This window comes from Nuphar pumila, chromosome 1, assembly GCF_984573655.1.
Source record: "Nuphar pumila chromosome 1, dmNupPumi1.hap1.1, whole genome shotgun sequence".
Classification (NCBI taxonomy): Eukaryota; Viridiplantae; Streptophyta; class Magnoliopsida; order Nymphaeales; family Nymphaeaceae; genus Nuphar; species Nuphar pumila.
The window spans coordinates 12,976,278-12,999,335 of NC_143249.1; the positions used below are offsets into that span (position 1 = coordinate 12,976,278).

Sequence of the window (23,058 nt, forward strand, 5' to 3'; positions counted from 1 at the left end):
TTTGTGCAATATTAACAATTGATTTTTTTTGTTGAGTTAAAAACACCAACAAAAAAAATGCAATAATACATGTTTTCTACTAGATAAACTTTAGAGATCTCATATAGGTTTAGATTAAGCAAAAAATACATGCAAGTATATTTTTAAAGAGGTCTGAGCGGGTCTGGAAGCTATATATTACTCTCTCTCTCTCTCTCTCTATATATATATATATATATATATATATATATATATATATATATAAACAAGTCCGGGTCTTAATGAGGTTTTCATTATCATGCATACTTGGGTCCATTAAGTGCAGTTACACGTCCAATCTTGTAAGGGACGCAAGGATCAGTTTTATATATCTGTAAGGTTGGACAGGCAGGGCGGCCAATAACTAGATGGACGTGGACGTGATTCAGGCATTTGTAACCTAGGCCAAGATTTGGCCACATCCCACTTGATTATATGCGATATAAGACCCTAGGGGGTTAAAGTGGCCACTCAGTTAGACCTGGATCTACCGGGGCTACATGTGATTGGACCTAAACCATGGTGGATCTTGCTCGAATCCAACTTGTTGACATCCACATCAACATGCAGTCACTGCTAGCTCGAGTCCAACTTCTTGATTTGGTGCATAGGCACTGCAGTGATTGATTATCGGCCGAGTCTCTGTTTAGGAGTGCATAGATGTGGAAAAATGGAAGCCGTCTTTTGAAATTGGAAGTCGCCACCTTTTAAGAGATGGTAGTTACCAAATCTTATTTGGAGAGCAAATACAAAGAGAGATCGTCTCACTCCTTTTTCACTTCCACAAACCGCCTTCTCAATGTCATTGTCCCAAATAACCAAACACGGATCCCATCATTTGAAATAGGATGGGTTCCATAATATATTCAATCCCAACCATCCAATCAATGGCTAAATGGTTCTGCTGGATGGCTAAGATTGAATGTATGATGAAATCCGTCCTATTTCAAATGATGGGATCCGTTTCCCAAATAACCACCTTCATACCAAATTTAAACCCAAATTCTCAGCTCCACCCCTAGTTACCATCCACCAAACAGAGCCTTTAGGAAAAATGAACTCGTTGGATTTGACCAGAGGTCGTTGAAAACTTTAAAAATGATATCTCCTCCATAGGCAACATTGTGATTTCTCCTCGATAGGAAACATTGAAGTCGCAAGCTTTAATTTTTACATGACCAATACAGAACCAACTCAATCTTTCAATTATTAAAAATGTCGCTGTCATATTTTTCATCATCATCACAGCCAAGCCTTAATCAAACTAGATGAAATTGGCTCTTATCAACAATTTATATAGCCATGTCACCATTGAAAAAGAAAAAAAAGTTTTTAATTAATAGTCCCTTATAAGGCAAGCCCACCAAAACCATCCTTCCCTTGTCATATTTTCCAAAATCATCCTTTCTTTTTTCCAACCATGGCAAAATCATTCTTAAGCTAACTACCTGTCAGAACAGTGCAATTCTCCTAACATTTCCAAACATAAAGTTGATTTTGGAATATCAAATAAGGTAGGGATGATTTTGTGTATCGTTCTTAAGGTAGGGATGATTGAGAAAAAAATTCAAAAGGATCAATGAAATAATAAAAGTCCCACTGAGAGACAGAGAAAGAGAGAGAGACTAACTTTCTGGCCCTCCAAGCCGGTTGACAGCATCGACGAATTGTTCATGGAGTTTACTTGTCCACTTCAGACGAGGCTTAGGATCAAAAGGTAGATGCATATTTGCATCATTTCCTACATTTTCTTCCTCACTGCATCTCCTCTCACTCCCCTGCATGTTCTCATGGTTGCTCTTGGAACCACAACCTCCAACAGTATCCATTTTCCTGATCCTAGCTAGAAAGAAATCCTTCCTCACAATATATAGGTTTTGAGTGGTAAGACTTTAGATGTGCAATGTATATTGTATCTTAATGCACTTAACACAATTTGGAGTCCATAGGGTGAATCTACTGTCTTAAACTAAAAGTAGGAAAAACACTTCCTCTATCATGTATTGCCACTCTTTCTCTGATGTTAAATACCTAAAATTGCCCAAAGTTTCTTAGAGATTGACCTGACTAGAACATGTTATATGGTGAGCTATCTTTTGGTCTGGAGAGGGGCATAATCGTGATGTATGGTGCATCCCACCTAGCATGCATGGACCATTTTTTTCATTTTTGTCAAATAATAAAATGCCTGAGATTCGATACGATAACTTTCCGGATATGTAGGCGCAAGGCTCTACACACGCGGCTAGGTGGGTCGGCTTAATTGCCTTCAAGTTGATGGTCATCGTCGGATCGATATGCAAGGTATGTGTCCTTTGCCGCTTAGCCCAAGCTGGGAGTACTATTGGAAGGTGCAGGTGGCCAGATCAGGTGCAATCATATTGCACAAATGCAATGTGCTGCTGCACTTGATCACCCTCCATTTGCTGTTGTACAGCCTGTCAGAGTGGGGCCCAAAAGCAGATGAAAGGTGATCAGGTGCGGCGGCGGCGGCGGCACATTGCACTTGTGTGATCTGATTGCACCTGATCCTAATGCAAGGTGCAGTAGACCTTGCGAGTTTTATCAGTGGAGGCTTGGACTAGGTATGGTTGGTTAGGTTCATACCCATCTTGGTCCAGGCAGATGAGATCCAAGTTCTTCTTTGGCTTAGCCAAAAGAAAAAACTCCATATGTCCCATCCAATTCAAGAGGTTAATTTAGAAATTAAAAGAAAAAATAACTTTAAAGTACGTATCCAAGTGTGGTACATGAGAGCTTCCCCTCTTCATCAACTGCAATTGCCCCTTTCACCAACCTCCTGGTAGCCTCTTTTTTTATCATATAAACTATATATTCTTTAAGACCCACGACCATTATCTCTCTCTCTCTCTCTCTCTCTATATATATATATATATATATATATATATATATATATATATATATATATATATATATAGAGAGAGAGAGAGAGAGAGAGAGAGAGAGAGAGAGAGAGAGAGACGAAAAGCGACCAACATTACTTAAAAGTGAAACTCAACAAAGCGTTGAGTCCCACGAGCACAAACACAACAGCAAAAACATGAAAACACTATTTACACAAAAAAACAGATAAAACCCAAACACAAAACAAAAAGCTCATCAAGGACAACAGACAGGATCGGTTGGAGGTAGAGTTTGGTCTTTGAGATATATGCGTAAGATAGCATACACATCAGCCAAGACCCTAAGAGAGAGAGAGAGAGAGTTTCCTCCTACATTAATTTTCCATTTTTTTTTCAATTTTGGATTCCATTTTTAGAATTCAGCTTTCCATATGTGATCTACTTGGTTTGTTTAGTAGGTATCGGTTTTTAGACCATTCCATAACAATATGTGAGTAGGTTTTCGTAAGGCTTCAAAAATTAATGTCTCAAAATTTCATAACTTTCAAAGCTTTTAAAAATCATGTATTTTCATAAAAAAAACTGATGTTACAGCCTATACCTAGTAAATGTACCATGTTGAACCCTTCTGTGGGGTCTGATTTGCGAAACATAACTTGGAGCATTGAAAACCAGCACTATCCATGCCGTACGGAGCGTAGAAGGAACCAATTTTTCTCACATTCTCTCTCTATATGTATGTTATAGTCCTTTTGACTCGGTAGTAGGTATGTTTAGCGTAGCTGATTTGTTAGCAATTGACATTTGCATTGTCTTTTGTATAAAAAAGCGTGTTTGAGTCGAGATATAATTTTAAAACAATTATGATTGGAAAATACCACTCATACATCAGAATCCAGCGATCCAAATGCCGATCATTATAAATTTGCCAAAAAAGTAAAAAAAAAAATTGATAAGTCATTTGTAAAACATGAATTTGGTAAGCTGTATGCCCCTGTCAAGTCTCGTGGAGTGTTTTTTTTACTTGGAGAAACCACCCCAGGCACAGAGACCTGGGCACACTGGCTCAGCCTACTGTACTAATGGTCGCTGTCCATGTCGGCCTAAAACTCAGAGAGCTTACACCCCTATACCCCAAGGAGTCTTCAAGCTTCGGTTTACAGAGGGGTGATGCCCATGGGATTTGAATCTGGACAACCTGTCAAACGGTCTAGGCCCCTTCCCACTACGACAAACCCCTTGGATCTGTCTCGTGGCGTTTTTTATTATGTCCAGTACAGGTGAAAAAAAAACAGATGCCGACTAAGTAGGGGTGGCAATTTCTGACAAGACCCGCCAACCCGCCTCTTAGGCGGGTTCGGGTTGGGCTTAAGCCAACCCGTTTAATAAACGGGTCGACCCGTGTAACCCGTTTATTAAACAGGTCGGGTTCGGGTTGGGGGTATGCCAACCCGCCAACCCGGCTGACCCGTTTAATAAACGGGTTAGGCGGGTGGGTCAACCCGCCAACCCGACCGCCAACCCGACCCGTCATCCTGCCTACCTGCCAACCCAATCCGTCAACCCGCCAACCCGACCCGCGAACCTGACCCGCGAACCTGAAAACCCATTTACCCGACCCAACCCATTTATTAAATGGGTTGGCGGGTCGTGTCGGGTTACCCGTTTATTAAACGGGTCGGGTTCGTGTTTGCCACAGCTGACCCGTTTAATAAACGGGTCGGGTTCGGATTGAGGTATGCTGACCCGCCAACCCGACCCGATTGCCACCCCTACGACTAAGGTCCAGCATACGTGAAATCGAGTTTACATCTTGGATCCTACTTTTTTTTGTGAAGGCAAGCTGGGGTTAGGCAAAACCCTACCAGTTATACAGCTATACTATTGGGTTTTGAACCTGCAATGTCCCAACTCAAGGTGACGTGCACTAGCTGCTCCTACCAGACAAGCAGTGCCCTCATTGGTATCTTGGATCCTAGTTTACCATGCGCATATAAAGGACCAAATTCCGGAACTTTTTGAATTTGGGCCGGACACTCGACCAAATTTCAGTCCGTTTGGTTGGATCAATTACTACTCAGATTAAGAAGATTCGGTTGTAGTACTTTTACATCAGAATTCATACCATAATCTTAGTCCATCTCAAAATCCAGAAAAAAACTAGTCGGATATAAGCATTACCACGTCCGTCTTAATGAAATCCGGATTAGGATTAGGAGTCCGATGAGGATCAGCCAAAGCTGGATCCGGCTATGAATCAAATACCATTTTAGCTGCCTGAATACAACAAAACATATTCAAATTCGGTCGGATATCCGACCTGAATTCCTCACCGTTTACATCCTTACGTATATAGCCTCCTTGGATCAGGGAACAGAGTTACTCCTGACTCCAACGAACCTATGTCCAATTACATCGGATCCGAGAGACCCTGTTTACATCCCTAGCTAAGCAACTGAACCAATCGCAAACCACTTCCGGAAGGACCCGGATCATACACGGAATAGGATCCGACCGTTCACATCTACCATCACAACCGTACCTGACTAATCGTCTCTCTCTCTCTCTCTCGGCAATGAAAAGCGTATAAAGTACGCCCACACGTATTGCAGCGATCGTCTTGGATTTGCTTCCTTCTGAAGAAACGCTCCAACCCTCGCCAAACGAACCAGAAACCTTCTCGAACTCCTCCTCCCCCCCGATCGCAGCGATTTCTCGATCGAGAGCGGAGATGCAGGAGGCGGATTTGCACGATCTGTCTGACGATCCCGATTACGCAGCCTCGCAGGAACAGGTTAGGATTTTTAACGACCCAAAAAGATCGTGATTTCCGCTTGATTTATGGTGCATTTTCTTGGATTTCTGTTCGCTATTGCCGTTTTCTTAACGAAAACTTGATAGATCGTTCTAATCGTGGGATTAGTATTAGTTGTGGTTAGAATTAGGCATCGGTTTAGGAAAAGATGGAATTCGGAAACGTACGATAACTCGTTGAGGAGAATTCCTAGTATTTTTTGCATAGTAATCTTTGTTTTTGGAATTGTTTTGAGGTTTTGATTTCGTCCATTATAAGGTGAGTTGAATGAATTGGATTAAGTTTGGGTTGGTTGCAGGTTAAATCTGGATTTAGTTCTAAACGATTGTTATGGTTCTATATTGAATTTTGCAAATGTTTTACATCGTAGTCGTCATGTAGACTGTGATTGAGCTTCTGTTTCTAGAAATTTGAAGGCTGACGTATTCCACGGTAGAAAAAAACTACCTACAAGGCTGGAAGAATAATGGTGAAAGTGCCCGACTGAAACTGTCAATGTATTTGAACATGGTCGTCTGTATTTGTAGGGGAATTGTAGTTTTACCTTTAATTTTGTTACTTTTATGTCTCATCATTTATGTGGATATTTTTATTGCCTTTGTTTATTTCTTATTGGAGGTACACATGTATGTACCAAACTTGTAACTTGATTTCTGTGAAATAGCATTCACTCTCTTCCAAATCCTCTCTGGTTTCAGAATTATGCGTACTCTAATGGGAACGTGATTCCTGTATTTTGCATTGACTACCTGGATGATACAGTTCAAGATGTTGGATGCTTCCTTATGTTTTGCTCGGACTAAAACCTGGTTGAATGAACATACTACAATGAGGATCAGAGAACTGAACTTGAACTCAGGTTTGGTTCTTTTGTAAGTGACATATTATACATCCGGCGAAGAAGGTGTAAACAGATGAGCTCATGGAAATGAAGTGGTTAGAAGATCCACAAGAATTCGTCATGTCATTGAAAGATGGGTATCTTAACATTGATCAGTTGGAAAGCACTTAAAAAATGTGTGGGCATTGTGTTCTAGATATAAACTTCAGAATGGGCATGATTTTAAAAATACCGTCTTTCCTGTTCATGAATTTCAAATTGCTCTTTGTGGGTTGTATCTTCATGAAATTAATGCTGTAATTGGCCTCTTTGGAGAAAAGGAATTCTTATACTATTTTTAGCTTATGTACAAGCCAATCATCAATTGCAAGAAAAACTGCATCCTGGTAGATACACCTTGTGCTATGAACAAAACATTATCAAAAGAAGATGAGGAACCATTAAAGAATCCAAAGAGATATAGAAGTATGATAGGAGCATTGCAATATCTGACAATTACACATCTTGATTTCATACATGCAGTGAATCAAATATGTTAGTTTATGCATTCTTCTACACCGTACATATGAAAACAATGAAAAGGATTCTGCGATATGTTAAAGCACTATAGTAAGTGGACTTATTTATTATAAGAATGACCTATATAAACAAAACCATTCAATCTATTGTGGAATATTCAGATGTTGATTAGACGGGAAACCCTGACACAAGGAAATTACTTTCAGGCTATTAAATATTTTGGAGCGACTATATTTCTCGGGAAGGAGAAAAGTAGAAAGTCATTTATCAAGTACATATGCTGAATATAAGGCATTGGTTGGTATACATAAATGATATCGATACACAACCTTATGACCACATTGGGATTCAGAATAAGGATATGTCATTCTATTACACTGATAATCAAAGTGCATTGGACCTTGATCATAATCTTGTATTCTATTGTACATTCAAAAACTTCCAGGTTGGTTACAATTTTGTAAGGGAAGGAATAGATCCTGAAGAAATTGAAGCAAAGTTTGTTGGCTTAGAATATCAGGTGGCACATATTTTGGCATCACAAAGACATAAAATTTTGAAAGGCAAGTTATGCATGTTTGAAAGCCATGCACAACCTGAAGGGGCATGTTGAGAAAAGATGATTTCTACACATGATATGCTTAGGGATAAAATGGTAATTTTATGTTCAGGGCCAAAATGATAATTTTTCCTGTGCTGGATTGTTCGCTCTGATGGGTAGAACTATCATTTTTACCTGATGGTCTCATGATGCATGGCATGATTGTAATTCATCTGTTATATTATGACTTTTATGTCTTTATTTTAAGTGTTATACTATTACAGAGTTTTGAAAACTGCTGTAACTTACTACATTATGGTTGCCCTTTATTAAAGAAGAGACACGACAGGGGCTTCACTTCCCAATAAGGAAAGGTAGAGATGGTGGCTCCATTTCTTCTATATCTCCTCTTCTCCTTTCTCCATCAACTATAACAAGGATTTCATCTGCCTTGAGCGCCACTTGGCTAACCATGAAAAGAAAAAATGGGTTATGCTTTCCAATTTATCACATCTTATACACTTGTACTATAAAAACACTGGTGTGCGTTTGCAAATAACCCAATGTTCATGTCATTGCAGGTGTAAGCACACTATGAACAATGTGTATTTGTTGTGCTACTTTTTCTTTTTTCAAATCCTTTATTGTTAATTGCTTGGTTTTCTTTTCTGCTGCATGGTGGTTTTTACTCTTTCAGACATACAAAGGGTTCATGTGGGAATGTTTCTGTATCCATTCATGGACCCATTTGTATTCATTTTTAACAGCAATGCATTTATAATTTTCTTCTTTTCCCTTAGTTTATTTAGTATCAAAAGCAAGTGCGTAATAATAGGTTTATATGCGTGTTGGTTATATAAAGGATGTGGTCTGGTCATTTTATATGGATATTCTTATAATTGACCAATTTCTTGTTTAGATAACTTTTTCAAGAATGATATGAAATTATGAATCACTAATGGCGAATTTGAGTTTATCTAATTTACTGCAATTACAAATTAAGTTAAATGATAGAACATGGAGAGTAACGGTAAAAGAAGAGAGAGGGAGGGATGGGAAGTTATGCTGAAAAAATATTCTTTTCTTCTTTTAGAGCAGGTTTGAAAGCGAGAAAACGGTAGGAAAAGTGCAAGTAGGAAAGAAAAAATTGCAACTTTTCCAACAATTCCAAACAAGAATTTTTTTTTGAAAAGAAAGTTTTTCTAAAAAGTGTGCTTTTTTATAGAAAAAAATCCTCCACAGGGCGTGGAGAAAATTTTCCTATCAAAAAATCTTTTTGATTTGGATGACCATTCACCCACAACACATCTCATCCCATGGGACTATAAGAATATGAGTGAGATAGGTTTCTTCACGCATCACCTGCACAGGAAACAGAAAGAAAGACAGAGAAGCAAAAAAAGGCTGGGGGGCAGAATAATCACGACCTCCAAGCCCTAATTCATATATAAGCATAAGTAATATGATATTACAATATTGCCATTAATGAAACATTATTCTAGGTGTTTTGATATAATGTGCGTATGGATCTGGATCCAGATCCATACGCATACTATATTTTAACACCCTCCCTCAAGTTGTACGTGGTTTTGAAGCATGTACAACTTGCTCTTCAATAGCCAAAATTGGCGTCCTGTTAACCCTTTGGTAAACAAGTCTGCCACTTGATCTTCTGTTCGAACATGACGTAGTTCTATCTCCTTCATTTCGACTTTCTGCCGTATAAAATGTTGATCAATTTTAATATGCTTCGTTCTGCTATGTTGAACAAGATTACACACAATGTTTATTGCGCTTTGATTATCACATAGAAGAAATGATCGAATAAGTGTCTCCCCAAGGTCACTCAATAAGTGTCTAATCCATGTAGCTTCTGCCGTGCCTGTAGCCATCGACCTGTATTCAGCCTCTGTACTTGATCGTGCCACTGCCTTTTGTTTTCTGCTGCTCCAGGACACTAAATTGTGTCCAATATATACACAATATCCAGATACAGACCATCTCATCTGGATCTCCTGCCCAATCTGCGTCTGTATAAGTGATGAGTTCATGCCCTTTGTGTAGGTTATTGTTCTTGCGATAAACAAGTCCGTCTCCTATAGTTCCTTTTAAATAGCGTAGAATGCGCTTCACAGCTTCCATATGACCTTCCGTTGGAGCATGCATAAACTGGGATACCTGATTAACAACATAAACTATATCAGGTCTGGTAAAGGTCAAATACTGCAACATACCCACGAGAATTCTATACGTTGTAGGGTTGACACAAAGATGGCCATTTTCAGAGCTCAGCCTTTGATGTAATATACTCGGAGTACTGACTGGTTTGCAATTCGTCATCTCGGCTCTTTCCAGAAGATCAAGAGTGTATTTTTGTTGCATGAGTGTCAATGTGTCCTGTTGTCTGTCAACTTCCACACCAAGGAAGTACCTCAACTCCCCTAAATCTTTCATCTTGAAAGTTTTTATTAAAAATCGCTTCACGTCTTGCACATGGTTATTTGAACTCCTAGTGATCACAATGTCATCAACATATATAAGAAGAAGTATAACAATGTCTGTCTTTTGATAAATAAAGAGCGAGTGATCCAGAGAGCATCTTCTAAAACCATAGCCTTGGATTTGCATAGAGAAACTTTCAAACCAAGAACGAGACACCTGTTTCAACCCATACAAAGATTTCCTTAGTTTGCACACCCAGGCAGTAGGGTCCTTCTTGGCATATACAGGTGGTTGCTCCATATATACTTCTTCCTTTAAAGTTCCATGCAAGAATGCATTTTTAACATCCATCTGGCTAAGCCTCCATCCTCGATCGACTGCTAGAGATATGATGACACGAATTGTACCCATTTTGACTACCGGACTAAAGGTCTCATCGTAATCTTCACCATATTGTTGTGTGAACCCTCGAGCAACAAGTCGCGCCTTATATCGGTCAATACTACCTTCAGGTTTATACTTTGTTTTATAAACCCATTTTGAGCCAACAACATTCTTTCCTTCCGGTCGAGGTACTATTTCCCAAGTCTGGCACTCATGAAGTGCTTTCATTTCTTCATTCATAGCTTCAGTCCAATGACGGGATTGAAGGGATTGATTAAAACATGTGGGTTCCTCCTGTTTTGTGAGTTGAGACATAAACAACTGGAAGTCAAGGGAAAAGGTCTCATAACTCACCCATCGTTGAATAGGATGCCTAATGCGTGATAACCTTTGAGCCAGATCATTGGCGATGCTTTCCACATTCCTCGACCCTGTATTTTTGTCCCTCCTGGTGTATATCTGTCTAGAAAAACGTTCTACTGGAGGTGGCTCAACTGAAGATGGTTCAACATGCATCTGTGAGTCATACAACTCTCTACTCAAGCCGAAGGAAGGACAATTCGCCTGACATGATTCTCCTGTATTAGCAACAAGATCTGCGCTCATCCATGGATCATATACCTCTAATTCTCGTGATGGCAACTCATCGGAGTCATTGATCTGAAAATTTTGTTCATCAAAAACAACATTCTTGGAGGTTCTAATACGTTTTGTAGTAGGGTCATAACATCGATAGCCTTTGTATTCATCCGCATACCCAACAAATCTGCACTTAGCGGCCTTATCCTGAAACTTATTTCGCAGTGATGAATCAATATGTACGTAACATACACAACCAAAAACACGCAACTCATCATAAGAGGGATGTTGCCCAAATAAAGTATAATAGGGAGATTTCCGATCCAGAAGTGCCATAGGAAGACGATTTATGACATAAACAGATGTGTGAAAAACTTCTGTCAAGAGACTAACAGGCACATTGCTATCATGGAACATGCTCATCACACTCTCGACAATATGCCTGTGTTTCCTCTCCGCAACCCCATTTTGTTGAGGGGTATGAGGGCAAGAAACCTGTCGACTTATTCATTTATCCCGAAGAAAGGCAATAAACTCGTTCGATGAATATTCTCCTCCACCATCACATTGTAAATGCACAATATCACAGGAAAACTTGGTTTTGACCATCGAATGAAATTCCCGAAATATTTGGAAAACTTCATGCTTATGTTTCAAGAAGTATATCCAAGTATAATGGGAATAAGAATCAACAAAGATAACATAGTAACGACTGCCAGAAAGAGAGGGAATAGGTGCAGGTCCCCAAACATCGGAACAAATAATCTCAAATGGCCTTGAAGCTCTTTTATTAATGATATAAAACGGAAGAACATGACTTTTGCAGAGTTCACATGAGGAACATTTATTACTTTCTAAAAATGAAGATAAACTAGACTCTGGAAGAAGACCATCAGATACAAGATTTTCAACAAAGCCCCGACTATAATGTCCCAAGCGACTGTGCCAAATGTCTGGCTTATTACAATGATATGATGAATTAAAAACTTTTAATGAAGGGAAAAAACAAAGGCTCTGAAGGCGAAGACACTGAAGAATGCTTGGACGACTTCAACTGGAGAACTGAGACTGAAGACGAAGACACTGAGGGAATCTCCTTGAAGACGTACATGTTCCCTTGACGCTCCCCCTTAGCGAACGTCTCCTTCGTTCGTAGATCCTTAACATAAACAAAAGAGGAAGTAAATTCGACGGAAGAATTCATATCATCAACAAGTTTAGCCACATAGACAATGTTCTTTTTAATATTAGGGGCAAGAAGGACATCAGACAAATGAAGTGAGGACTTTGACATAGGGATATGTGCACTGCCAGTATGAGTAATGGAGTGATAGGTTCCATCTCCCGTAACTATACTACCTTTTTCAAAATAAGGCAATAAGTGAGATAACTTACCTGCATTACCCGTGACATGAGTGGCAACACTAGAATCAACGTACCACTCGCCTTGCTCATTTTGCTTGATCGTCATCTGTGACAATGCTGATAACAAAAGTTGTTGCACATCTGTAGATGGCGCTTTCATGTCCACAATAGAAGTTTTATTTTCAATTTTGTTTATTTTTCCTCTATTCTGCAGGTTAAACCAACAATCAGCTTTCACATGTCCTCTTTTGTTACATAAGAAACAAGTGGGCACTCTCCTCTGATTCCCTGCATTAGAGACACCCGAAATATTAGGTGTAGGTAAGATACCACGTCCTCCCTGTCCAAAGCGACCTCGGCCTCTGCCCCCTTGATGCCCTGCATTCCCTCGTCCAAAACCTACAGAAGTCCCCATAGCCAAAACTGAATGAGAACGAGCTGATTCATTTCCTTCTGCCCTTTGTTTCATAATCATCTCATGTTGGAGAAGTTTTGCTTGAAGATCGTCAAAATTGGGCAAGTGAGGAAGACATGTCAAAGATGTGGTAAACATGTCAAAATCAGGGCCCAACCCATTAAGGAGTTGTTGTACTTTGTCTTTATCTGAAATAGCACTCCCAATAACAGCCAATTGGTCAGTAATACTCTTCAAGCGGCCTATGTATTCCATAACTGTCATGGAACCTTTCTTTAAACTTTGAAACTCATTCTTTAAATACATAACTCGGGCTTCTGATATTTGAGAGTATGTCTGAGAGAGCTTACTCCATAAATCCGCCGCAGTGCAATCATCTGAAAGAGTAGCCAACACTTCTTGAGAGAGTGTTGACGTAATATATGCAACCAAAGATTGATCCCGTTTTCTCCAAGTGGTATACTTCGGATTCTTAATAGATTTGGTAAATGCATCACCCCTTTCATCCTTGGTTTCTTGCAAAATAAGCCGTGGTGGTACAAGAATGAAACCATCCAGATGTTCATCGAGATCCTGACTCCGTATAAACGAAAGTATTTGTCTCTTCCATGTTAAGAAATTAGAATGAGTAAGTTTTTCTGTAACAAGCTGATTTAAGAAACTTGCAGAGGGACTGGATGACGAGTTTGAATCCATATCAATGGCAACAATGAATAGGCGAACAAAAAAGGATTGAAGAAAGCAAACTAAGTTGGGATCACTTAATCAATCAGCAGTGCTGCAGTAAGAATATGTACTTGTGCAACCAATACCTTGAAAGGGAATTCCCTTTTTTTTTTTTGAGAACGAGAATGTAATCTGTTACAGTCTGCCTATAGGCGTTGCACAGAAAACTCTGATTTCACTGCTGATTAAAAAGAATGGAAAATACCAAGACAAGAAAATCTGATACGATGTTGAATGCTAAACTATGGCAATGAGAAATAAACAAAAAAGTATGAATCAAGGAGTATTCACAGCATAGAACACAGTAAGTGCAGTTGGGGATAAAAGAATTGATATGGAAGGAGATACAGTCAGATGATGACGTTGAAGATTTTAGAAGAAGTCGATGCCAGCATATACTTAGGAAAATATTAACGCACGTTAAATAGAACACAGTAAGTGCAGTTGGGGATAAAAGAAGTGATATCAAAGAAGGAGATACAGTCAAATGATATTGAAGAAGAAGAAGGAGATGCAACTAATATTTTCCTGACAGACGATGTTGAAGAAGTCGATGCCAGCATATACTTGGCAGACGATGTTGAAGAAGAAAGAACAGGATGACTTCACAACTGAAGGAGTCTTCACGAGTCTTAAGAAAGAGGGAAGAGACGCAGCTGAAGGAGATGCAGCTGACGTTGAAGAAGACTTGACAGACGATGTTGAAGAAGAAAGAACAGGATGACTTCACGGCTGAAGGAGTCTTCACGAGTCTTAAGAAAGAGGGAAGAGACACAACGAGTCTTCTTCATGGTTGAAGGAGTCTTCACGCAGCCGAAGAACAAGATCTCGTTGAATGGTTGGCTGGTAGGATTCCACAGCTACAACTCTGATACCATATAAGAATATGAGTAAGATAGGTTTCTTCACGCATCACCTGCACCGGAAACAGAAAGAAAGACAGAGAGAAGCAAAAAAAGGCTGGGGCGGCAGAATAATCACGACCTCCAAGCCCTAATTCATATATAAGCATAAGTAATATGATATTACAATATTGCCATTAATGAAACATTATTTTGGGTGTTTTGATATAATGTGCGTATGGATCTGGATCCATATCCATACGCATACTATATTTTAATAGGGACTGCTACACGAAGAGAACCCTCCATCTTCATCTTCCTCCCACCCACCACCATTTCCAGGTCTCTCTCTCTCTCTCTCATTTTTCTCACATTTTCCATTCCTTTTTTCTTATGCTACACAAACAAGTGAAAAATTTTCATTTAGAAAAGTTATCATATCAAAACTTCTCATAGGCAAAATTTTCTTTTCCCGTGAGATTTTTTTTTGCTTCCAAATGTGCCCTTAATCTTTGAATTGTGCTGAATTTTTTTTCTTTTCTTCTTTCAATCTTTTTGAATAAAAGGCCCATCTTTGTTACTAATTGTTTTCCAATCAAGTTTTATTATATTAGCCTACAAATGATGCAAATTTGGTTCATACTATATATGTGTTTGTGTTGGTATATGGAGAGAGAGAGAGATGATTTTTTTGTTAGTACTATGACGAATAATCATGACATAGGTAAGAAGCTTACAATATGTTGGTAAAGAATGCTGTTTTTATGATGCTTGTTGTTGCTAATAATGATTGATAAATGTGGAACTAGGTCAGATTCCATGTTTGAATGTTGCATATTGACCTTCTACATGCGTAATTTCAAATATGTAAATCCATCCAAATATGGATCAGTCCCACAAAAAGTGGCGTTATAGCCAAAGTGGAATAGAATTCATACTGGAGTCATGAACAAAAAGAAAACCAGACTTAGGCTTTCTTTTTGAATCAACATACCAATTCAAATCAAATGTCAACTTGCCATCATGGTTTGACTTCAGAGTTTTCTTTGTTACATGCCACCAGCCTCCATGAAAAGGCAGCCTCAACAGTAAGGTTGCAAAATGGTTTAGAAATTGGACCTAGTACTTAGTCAAAACTGGATCCAAATTATACATATATATCTATCAATCAACATTTGCCTGGCATGAAGTTTGCAGGAATAAACATCAAATTTACAACAACAAACAACAACAACAACTACGCCTTCATCCCAAAACAATTGGGGTCAGCGATATGAACCAAAAAAGAAATTCATTTTGGGTCTTCCACATGAATCCTTTTCCTCCAATCATTTCTATCCAACGCCATGTCCTCGGTGAGGTTCAAAGCATTCATATCCTTTCCTATCATCTCCATCCAAGTCTTCCTAGGCCTACCCCGACCTCTTTTAACTAATATATTTTCCCATTTCTCCAACCTTCTAACTGGAGCATCATTAGGCCTTCGCCGAATATGTCCAAACCACCGTAAACGATTCTCTCGCATCTTATTTTCAATGGGTGCAACACCTACCTTCTTACGTATCTCTTCGTTCCGAATCTTATCTTTTATTGTATTTCCACACATCCATCTAAGCATCCGCATCTCAGCTACACTCATTTTTTGAATATGATGTCTCTTGGCAGCCCAACATTCCGTACCATATAGTAAAGCGGGTCTAATAGTCGTCCTATAAAACTTTCCCTTCAACCGCAATGGCATTCTACGATCGCACAGCACTCCAGTAGCACTTTTCCATTTCATCCACCCAACCTTTATCCTATGATTTACATCTCCATCAATTTCTCCATACTTTTGAATGATGGATCCCAAATATTTGAAATAATCATTCACCGGTATATCTTGCTCACCAAGCTTCACTACACTCCCATCACTACTTCGTTGCTTACTAAACCGACATTCCATATATTCAGTCTTACTCTTACTCAACTTAAAACCTCTAGCTTCCAATGTCTGTCTCCATAATTCTAACTTAGCATTAACCCCAACTCTAGACTCATCAATCAAAACAATATCATCAGCAAACAACATACACCACGGTACATTTTCTTGAATTGATCTCGTAAGCTCATCCATCACTATTGCAAATAGGAAAGGGCTTAAAGCAGATCCTTGATGTAACCCAACCGTTATCGGGAAATTGGTTGTCACCCCTCCACAAGTGCGGACATTGGTTACTACTCCTTCATACATATCTTTAATTATACTAATGTACTTGAGAGAAACACCTTTCTTCATCATTGTCCACCAGAGAACGTCCCTAGGTACTCTATCGTATGCCTTCTCTAAATCAATAAAAACCATATGCAAATCTTTGTTCCTCTCTCTATATCTTTCAATAAGTTGTCTAAGAAGATGTATAGCTTCCATAGTTGATCTTCCAGGCATAAAACCAAATTGATTCTCCGATATCATGACAACCTTCCTCAACCTAGACTCAATCACCCTCTCCCAAAGTTTCATAGTATGACTCATGAGTTTTATACCACGATAGTTTGTGCAATCTTGTATATCACCCTTATTCTTATATAAAGGCACCAAAGTACTCTTCCTCCACTCATTAGGCATCTTATTTGTTCGCCAAATCAAGTTAAAAAGATTTGTCAACCATTCTAAACCTTTCTCTCCCAAGCATTTCCAAGCCTCGATAGGTATACCATCTGGGCCAACTGCCCTTCTTGATTTCATTTTCTTCAAAGCCTTTGCAATTTCTTTCTTTTGAATCTTGCGCATGAAGTCACGATTTATCTCATGAAAAGGAATGGAGAAGTCTCCAAGATCTTGAGCATGACTATCATTAAATAGCTTATCAAAATAATCTTTCCATCTCTCCTTAATCTCCTCATCTTTGACTAAAACCCTTTGCGTTTCATCTTTGATACATCTAACCATACCCAAATCCTTCGATTTCCTATCTCTCATCTTTGCAAGCCTATAAATATCCTTCTCGCCTTCTTTGGTATCCAACTTGTCATAAACCTCCTTATATACCTTAGCCCTCGCGTTTCGAACAACTTTTTTAGCTTCCTTCTTTGCTATCATATACTTCTCCAAATTCTCATTATCACGACTCTTACTTAGATTTCTATAACACTCTCTTTTAACCTTAATAGCTAATTTGACATCCTCGTTCCACCATGATGTATCCTTACCTAGTGGTGCACCGCCTTTAGACTCACCCAATACCTCCTTAGCTACTTTTCTCATACCACCCGCTATCTTATTCCACATTGATTCTGAATCCTCCTCGAGACACCAATCAACTTCCTTAACTACCTGCTCTACAAACATTCCTTGTTTAGCTCCTTTCAGTGCCCACCACTTAATTCTAGGATCTATCTTATGTCTATCCCTTTTGCGGCATAGTCTAATTCTAAGATCTAAAATTAAGACTCTATGTTGTGTAGCTACACTTTCTCCTGGTATAACCTTACAATCGATGCAACAACCCCTATCTCTCTTTCTAAGTAGGAAAAAATCTATCTGACTCGTATTAACCCCACTTTTAAATGTTACTAGGTGAGACTCCCTCTTCCTAAACCAAGTGTTTGCTAAGATCATATCATAGGACAAACAAAAATCTAAAATCCTTTCTCCACTTTCATTTCTTTCTCCTATACCATAGCCTCCATGGATATTCTCAAATCCATCCCTACTAATGCCTACATGTCCATTAAGGTCACCACCGATGAAAAGCTTTTCTCCATAAGATGTCTCTTGTACTACTCCATCTAAATCTTCCCAAAATTGATGCTTAATGGAATCATCTAAACCTACTTGAGGTGCATAAACACTAATAATATTAATAATATCCGTACCTAATACTAATTTAATAAGTAAAATTCTATCACCCTTCCTACGGACCTCAACTACATTATCTATAAACTGACGACTCATAACAATCCCTACTCCATTCCTATTCCTATTTATTCCTGTATACCAAATCTTATATCCCCAAGGTTCTATCACTTTAGCTTTCTCACCTACCCATTTGGTCTCTTGAAGACATAAAATATCAATCTTTCTCCTACACATAACATCTACTAACTCTACCAACTTACCAGTTAAAGACCCTATGTTCCAAGTGGCTAACCTAATTTTATGGTCTTGGACTAACTTCTTTACCCCCACCCGTCCAACAAAGTGAGGGAACCCTTGCCTATTTGACACCACACCCGGGCGCCGGTGTGACGCGTCGCTTCTGGGCGACGACCTAGCAACCCTTGCACATTTATCACTGCCTCCGGGCCTAGAGAGTACAGCGCGTCGCTCAGTAGGGAACGCCCCAACGAAATTCTCATATTGGTTCATTTTCATAGGATATGACAGTTTTTATGCTGGCTGTCACAGGCCTACCGCAACCCTCCTCCTTTATCCGGGCTTGGGACCGGCAGTGTATAACTACACAGGCGGAGTTAAACATCAAATTTACAGATTTATAAAAAAACTTATTTTGTGTTTGAATTTTAATTTTGTATGATTTACAAAATTCTCTTTTAGCGATCTTTGATTTCTTAACTCATCATATTATGTGAAATTTTGTTTAAATATCTGGTAGTTGTTGTGTGCACTCGTTCACACGCCCATGCATTGCACATGCACATTACTAGTATAGTATCAAATGCAAGTTCATAATAATAGGTTTATATGTGCATTCTTGGTTATATAAAGGACGTGGTCTGGTCTAATCGACCAATTTCTTGTTTAGATAACTTTTTTAAGAATGATATGAATTGATAGCCTAGATACATTCATACAAAACATACAATCATGTGAAAACATCATATCCTTAGTTTTTGATCTCCTATACAGCACTTGCCTTGACCTGATTAAGAATGGAAGATAGATCTGTTAGAGAAGTAGAAGCTTATCATCCCACTACTCAAGAAAGTAAAATCTGCTTTTGCAGACTGGAGTAGATTTCACTTTCTTGAGAAGGTTGGCATTCACGTTGGTCAGTTTTTTCTTATTGATCATGCTATTCTTCATATGCTGTTAGGGTGTGTTTGGCTACCTCAGGTTTAAAATCTGAGGACGGATTTGAGTACAGGGTTCACATGAGATCTGCAGTGAAGCAAACACTGGATTGCAAATTCCCTAAAAGCAAAGCATTTTAAATCCTCAAGTTCTCCTTAGATATGGAAATGACCATACCTTTAATGATCTAACAGGGAGAGCCTTGTCTGTATAATTTGTTCCAATAGTTTGAGTTTCCATGCTACCAACTGCATTGCTTCATAGAAAATATGCTGTATGTGGTATATGTAATTTCATTCTACATGGTGAATTACTTCCCATGGCAGATGTCTCATGATTGTATGTTCTTTTTGAATACTCTCCGGAGCAGAGTTACCGGAAACGCCTATAGAATAGGGGAAACGCGCTTCCCCGGGACGCGCTTCGGAAGCGCGAAATGCAGCGCTTCCGAAACGCGAGGGGAAGTGCAAGTTCAATTGAGGAAGCGCGTCCCCCTTTAAAGGGAAGCGCGTCCCCCTTTAAAGGGAAGCGCGTACCTCTTTAAGGGGGTACGCGTACCCCTTTAAAGGGGGACGCTATTATGGAAAGGTCGAATTTGCCCTTAAATTTTTTTTTACACATGAATATATTTTTTACCGAGGTTAAAATGGGTATTTTATAAAACCCGTGAAAAAATAAAATCGAAAGGGGCTTAGGGTTTTGTTTTTTCACGCGTTCCGACTCCTCTCTCTCTCTCGAGTTTTCGGCAAGCTCCGAGTTTCGGCGACCTCAAAAAATTCCGGTGGCCTCCACCGACTTCCGAAGATGAAGATGTTCACCTTCAGGTACGCTATCTTCTCTTACCCCCCTCTCTCACGCTCTGTCACTCTCTCTATCTCTCTGTCGTGCGAGCTCCCCTCCAGTCAGCAACACCAGTGGGATCCAATAGGGTAGTTTTGGGGAAAGTGATCAAGGGTTTTTTCTTTCTCGGTGTAGATCTATCGCAGGTTTTTTTTTTTCTGGGTGTATATCAAGGGTTTTTTTGTTCCTATAGATCAAGGGTTTGTTTGTAGTTTTTTAGTTTCTGATTCATTATCGCAGCCGTTTTTTTTATTCATTCTGCATGAAGCAGTGGGTTGTTTTTTATTGTCTCCATGATACGCAATCTAATGATGGTTTAAAAACTGGCCGAGTCAACCTAGTGACTCGGTTTCACTCAGGCATTTACTGGGTCAACCCAGAAATGAACAAAACTTTGTTGATAGGGGTTCGGGGGCGCAAATAGGGGTGTAGCAAGAAAAAAAAATTGGTGTGATAGGGGTTCAAGGGCAGCATCCTCCTTTTTTTTTTTGAGATAAAATAAAAATGGCTACAATTATTAATAAAAATCTATTTCATATGGACAAATCAAACTATTTGCTGCAGTCAGGGTTGGGCTACAAAAATGGATAAAAATCTATTTCATATGGAATCGGAGCTCGGCTAATACTGAGCTATAATTTTTTTTTTAACTGGACCGGGAGGCCCATATTTTGCTTTGATGAAGAGTTTTCGAGTGATATAGGGTTGGTGTCTGACTTGTGTGGTGTGAGGTTCAGCTCGTGAGCAGAGGTTTGATTCCTTCATTCTCTCTAGAAAGTACATTTAAGGAACAAGGGATTGTTAGAGACTATTTGTTTCATTTTTCCGTTGCAATAACATGATGGTATTTATCTTTTGTTTTGTGTTATCATATGATGATCATTTATATTCTTATTTGAGACCCATGAATGAACATTATATTGGTTGAGAAACATTTAACATTTTGTGGTTGTTTAACTGAGTTTATTTGGTCGTCTTTTTTAGAAATAAGGGTTAATGCGGTATTTTTTTATCATTCTTGTAGGTTTTAACTTTTAAGTCATTTTGACGATTGCTTGAATCCTGATTCCTGATCAGATTGACTGGATCACTTTTATTATTCTTTTACTGTTGGATATATATGGATTATTGATTTATTGTTTTCAATTTCAAAGTCAATGAAAAACATGTTCTGCCTCCACAAGTTGTCTTATGGTTTCATTATGGTGTTTGATCTTGCAGACTTTTAGAATCTATTCTCTCCTTGATCTCTTGAAGTGATTTTGCTTTATGTGAATTCTGAACTTACATGTTGATCAAGTGAACCAAGCATGATAAAAGAAACAAAACAAAAGAGATACTTATAAGTATCCTATAATATATAAAACATATATTATAGGAAAATTCTTGAATTCATATTATAAAAACATATTATACAAAATGTATACCAAGCATGATTGAGCTTATCATCCCTATTAAGTATGAATTCTTTGATATACTGAGCCTGGGCACACCCAGGCTCGGCTCATTTACTCTATCAGAAGAGTGGGCCAACTAGTATGCTGCAGCTAGTTGTTTAAAATTTTAAATAAATATCATTATTGCTAGTAACAGTCGGCCAATATGAATTTTGTTTTTCTTCGTTGTTATGTTATCTTATTTTGGCATTTTTTCATAAATGCAAACTTTTGAAAGAACTTTTTTTTTTTAAAATTTTGTTTGCTTTATCATAGTATATTATAGAATCATAGATCTTTCACCTCCTTAAATGATGTTTATTTATTTGTTTTAGTAATTGGTAAATTATGAGTAATGATTTGTGTTCTTCACTCTCCATTATTTATTGTTAATAATAGTTTTTTTTAAGTGTTTTAGGTTGATTCTGATACTTTTATGATGCAGATATATTTGCATGTTCTTTGCTTCATTAATGACCATCTCAAGCTATGATCATGATAATTCTGATGACGATGACGATTCTTTGTACAATTTGGAGCATGAATCATCTAGTGGTGTTGGGAAGGGCAAGAAGAGGTCTTCTGCTTGTGCTTGTCCATATCGGTTTGAGGACCGAAACGAAAATTGTTTTGATGAGGAAGATGAAGAAGAATATGACTTGGATGACTACTATTCTGAAGATGACCAAGATGATGAACCACCTAGCATGCGTAAAACAACAGTGCTATGGCGCCATGTATTGAAACAAAAGAAGAGTGGGCAAGGAAAGCAAGGTGGAACCCAAGTTTTTATGTGCAGGCACTGCAAAAATATTTATCATGGGTCATATACTCGAGTTTTTGCACATCTCATGGGATCTCCAAAGGGACAAAGTGTTGGGATTGCCTTTTGCCCTGAAGTTGCAAAAAATGCAGAATTGGCAAAAAAAATTAAGAGGCAAGTTCGTCGAGTGGAGGTTTCATCAAGTGCATTTGAGTTGAGGAGATCAATAATTGATACTCCGAAGAAGCCTATGAGTATGACTACATCATCTAGTGGAAGCCGAAAAACAGTTGATATTCGTGATACCTTTAAAAAGGTAGAAAGAGATTATGTAGATCACAAAATTATCAGATTTTTGTGTGCAAATGACATACCTTTCAATGTGCTTCGATCACCATATTGGAAAGAGATGATATCTGCAGTTAGTAAAGTGCCCGGATATAAACCCCCATCATATGAAAAAGCGCTAACAACATTGCTTGACAGTGAGAAAGAGTGTGTTCACAGGGAGTTAAATGAATTTCGAGAAAAGTTTGAGGAGTTTGGAGTTTCCATTGTCTCAGACGGTTGGACAAATATCAAGAACAAACACTTGATAAATATACTTGACTCAAACTGTTTTGGCTCGATGTTCTTATATGCAAGCGATTT

The 23,058-nt window shown here is 38.6% G+C and overlaps 1 protein-coding gene across 1 annotated transcript in view; it reads left to right on the plus strand.

Moving 5' to 3' along the window:
• Window positions 1-5,498: 5,498 nt before the first annotated feature.
• LOC149848007 (RabGAP/TBC domain-containing protein) overlaps window positions 5,499-23,058 on the plus strand; it is a 94,938-nt gene continuing 77,378 nt past the window's right edge. The window contains exon 1 of the mRNA XM_090013621.1: window positions 5,499-5,676. Within this exon, the coding sequence (XP_089869747.1) occupies window positions 5,614-5,676 (63 nt within the window). The 5' untranslated portion in view covers window positions 5,499-5,613. The remainder of the gene's footprint in view (window positions 5,677-23,058) is intronic.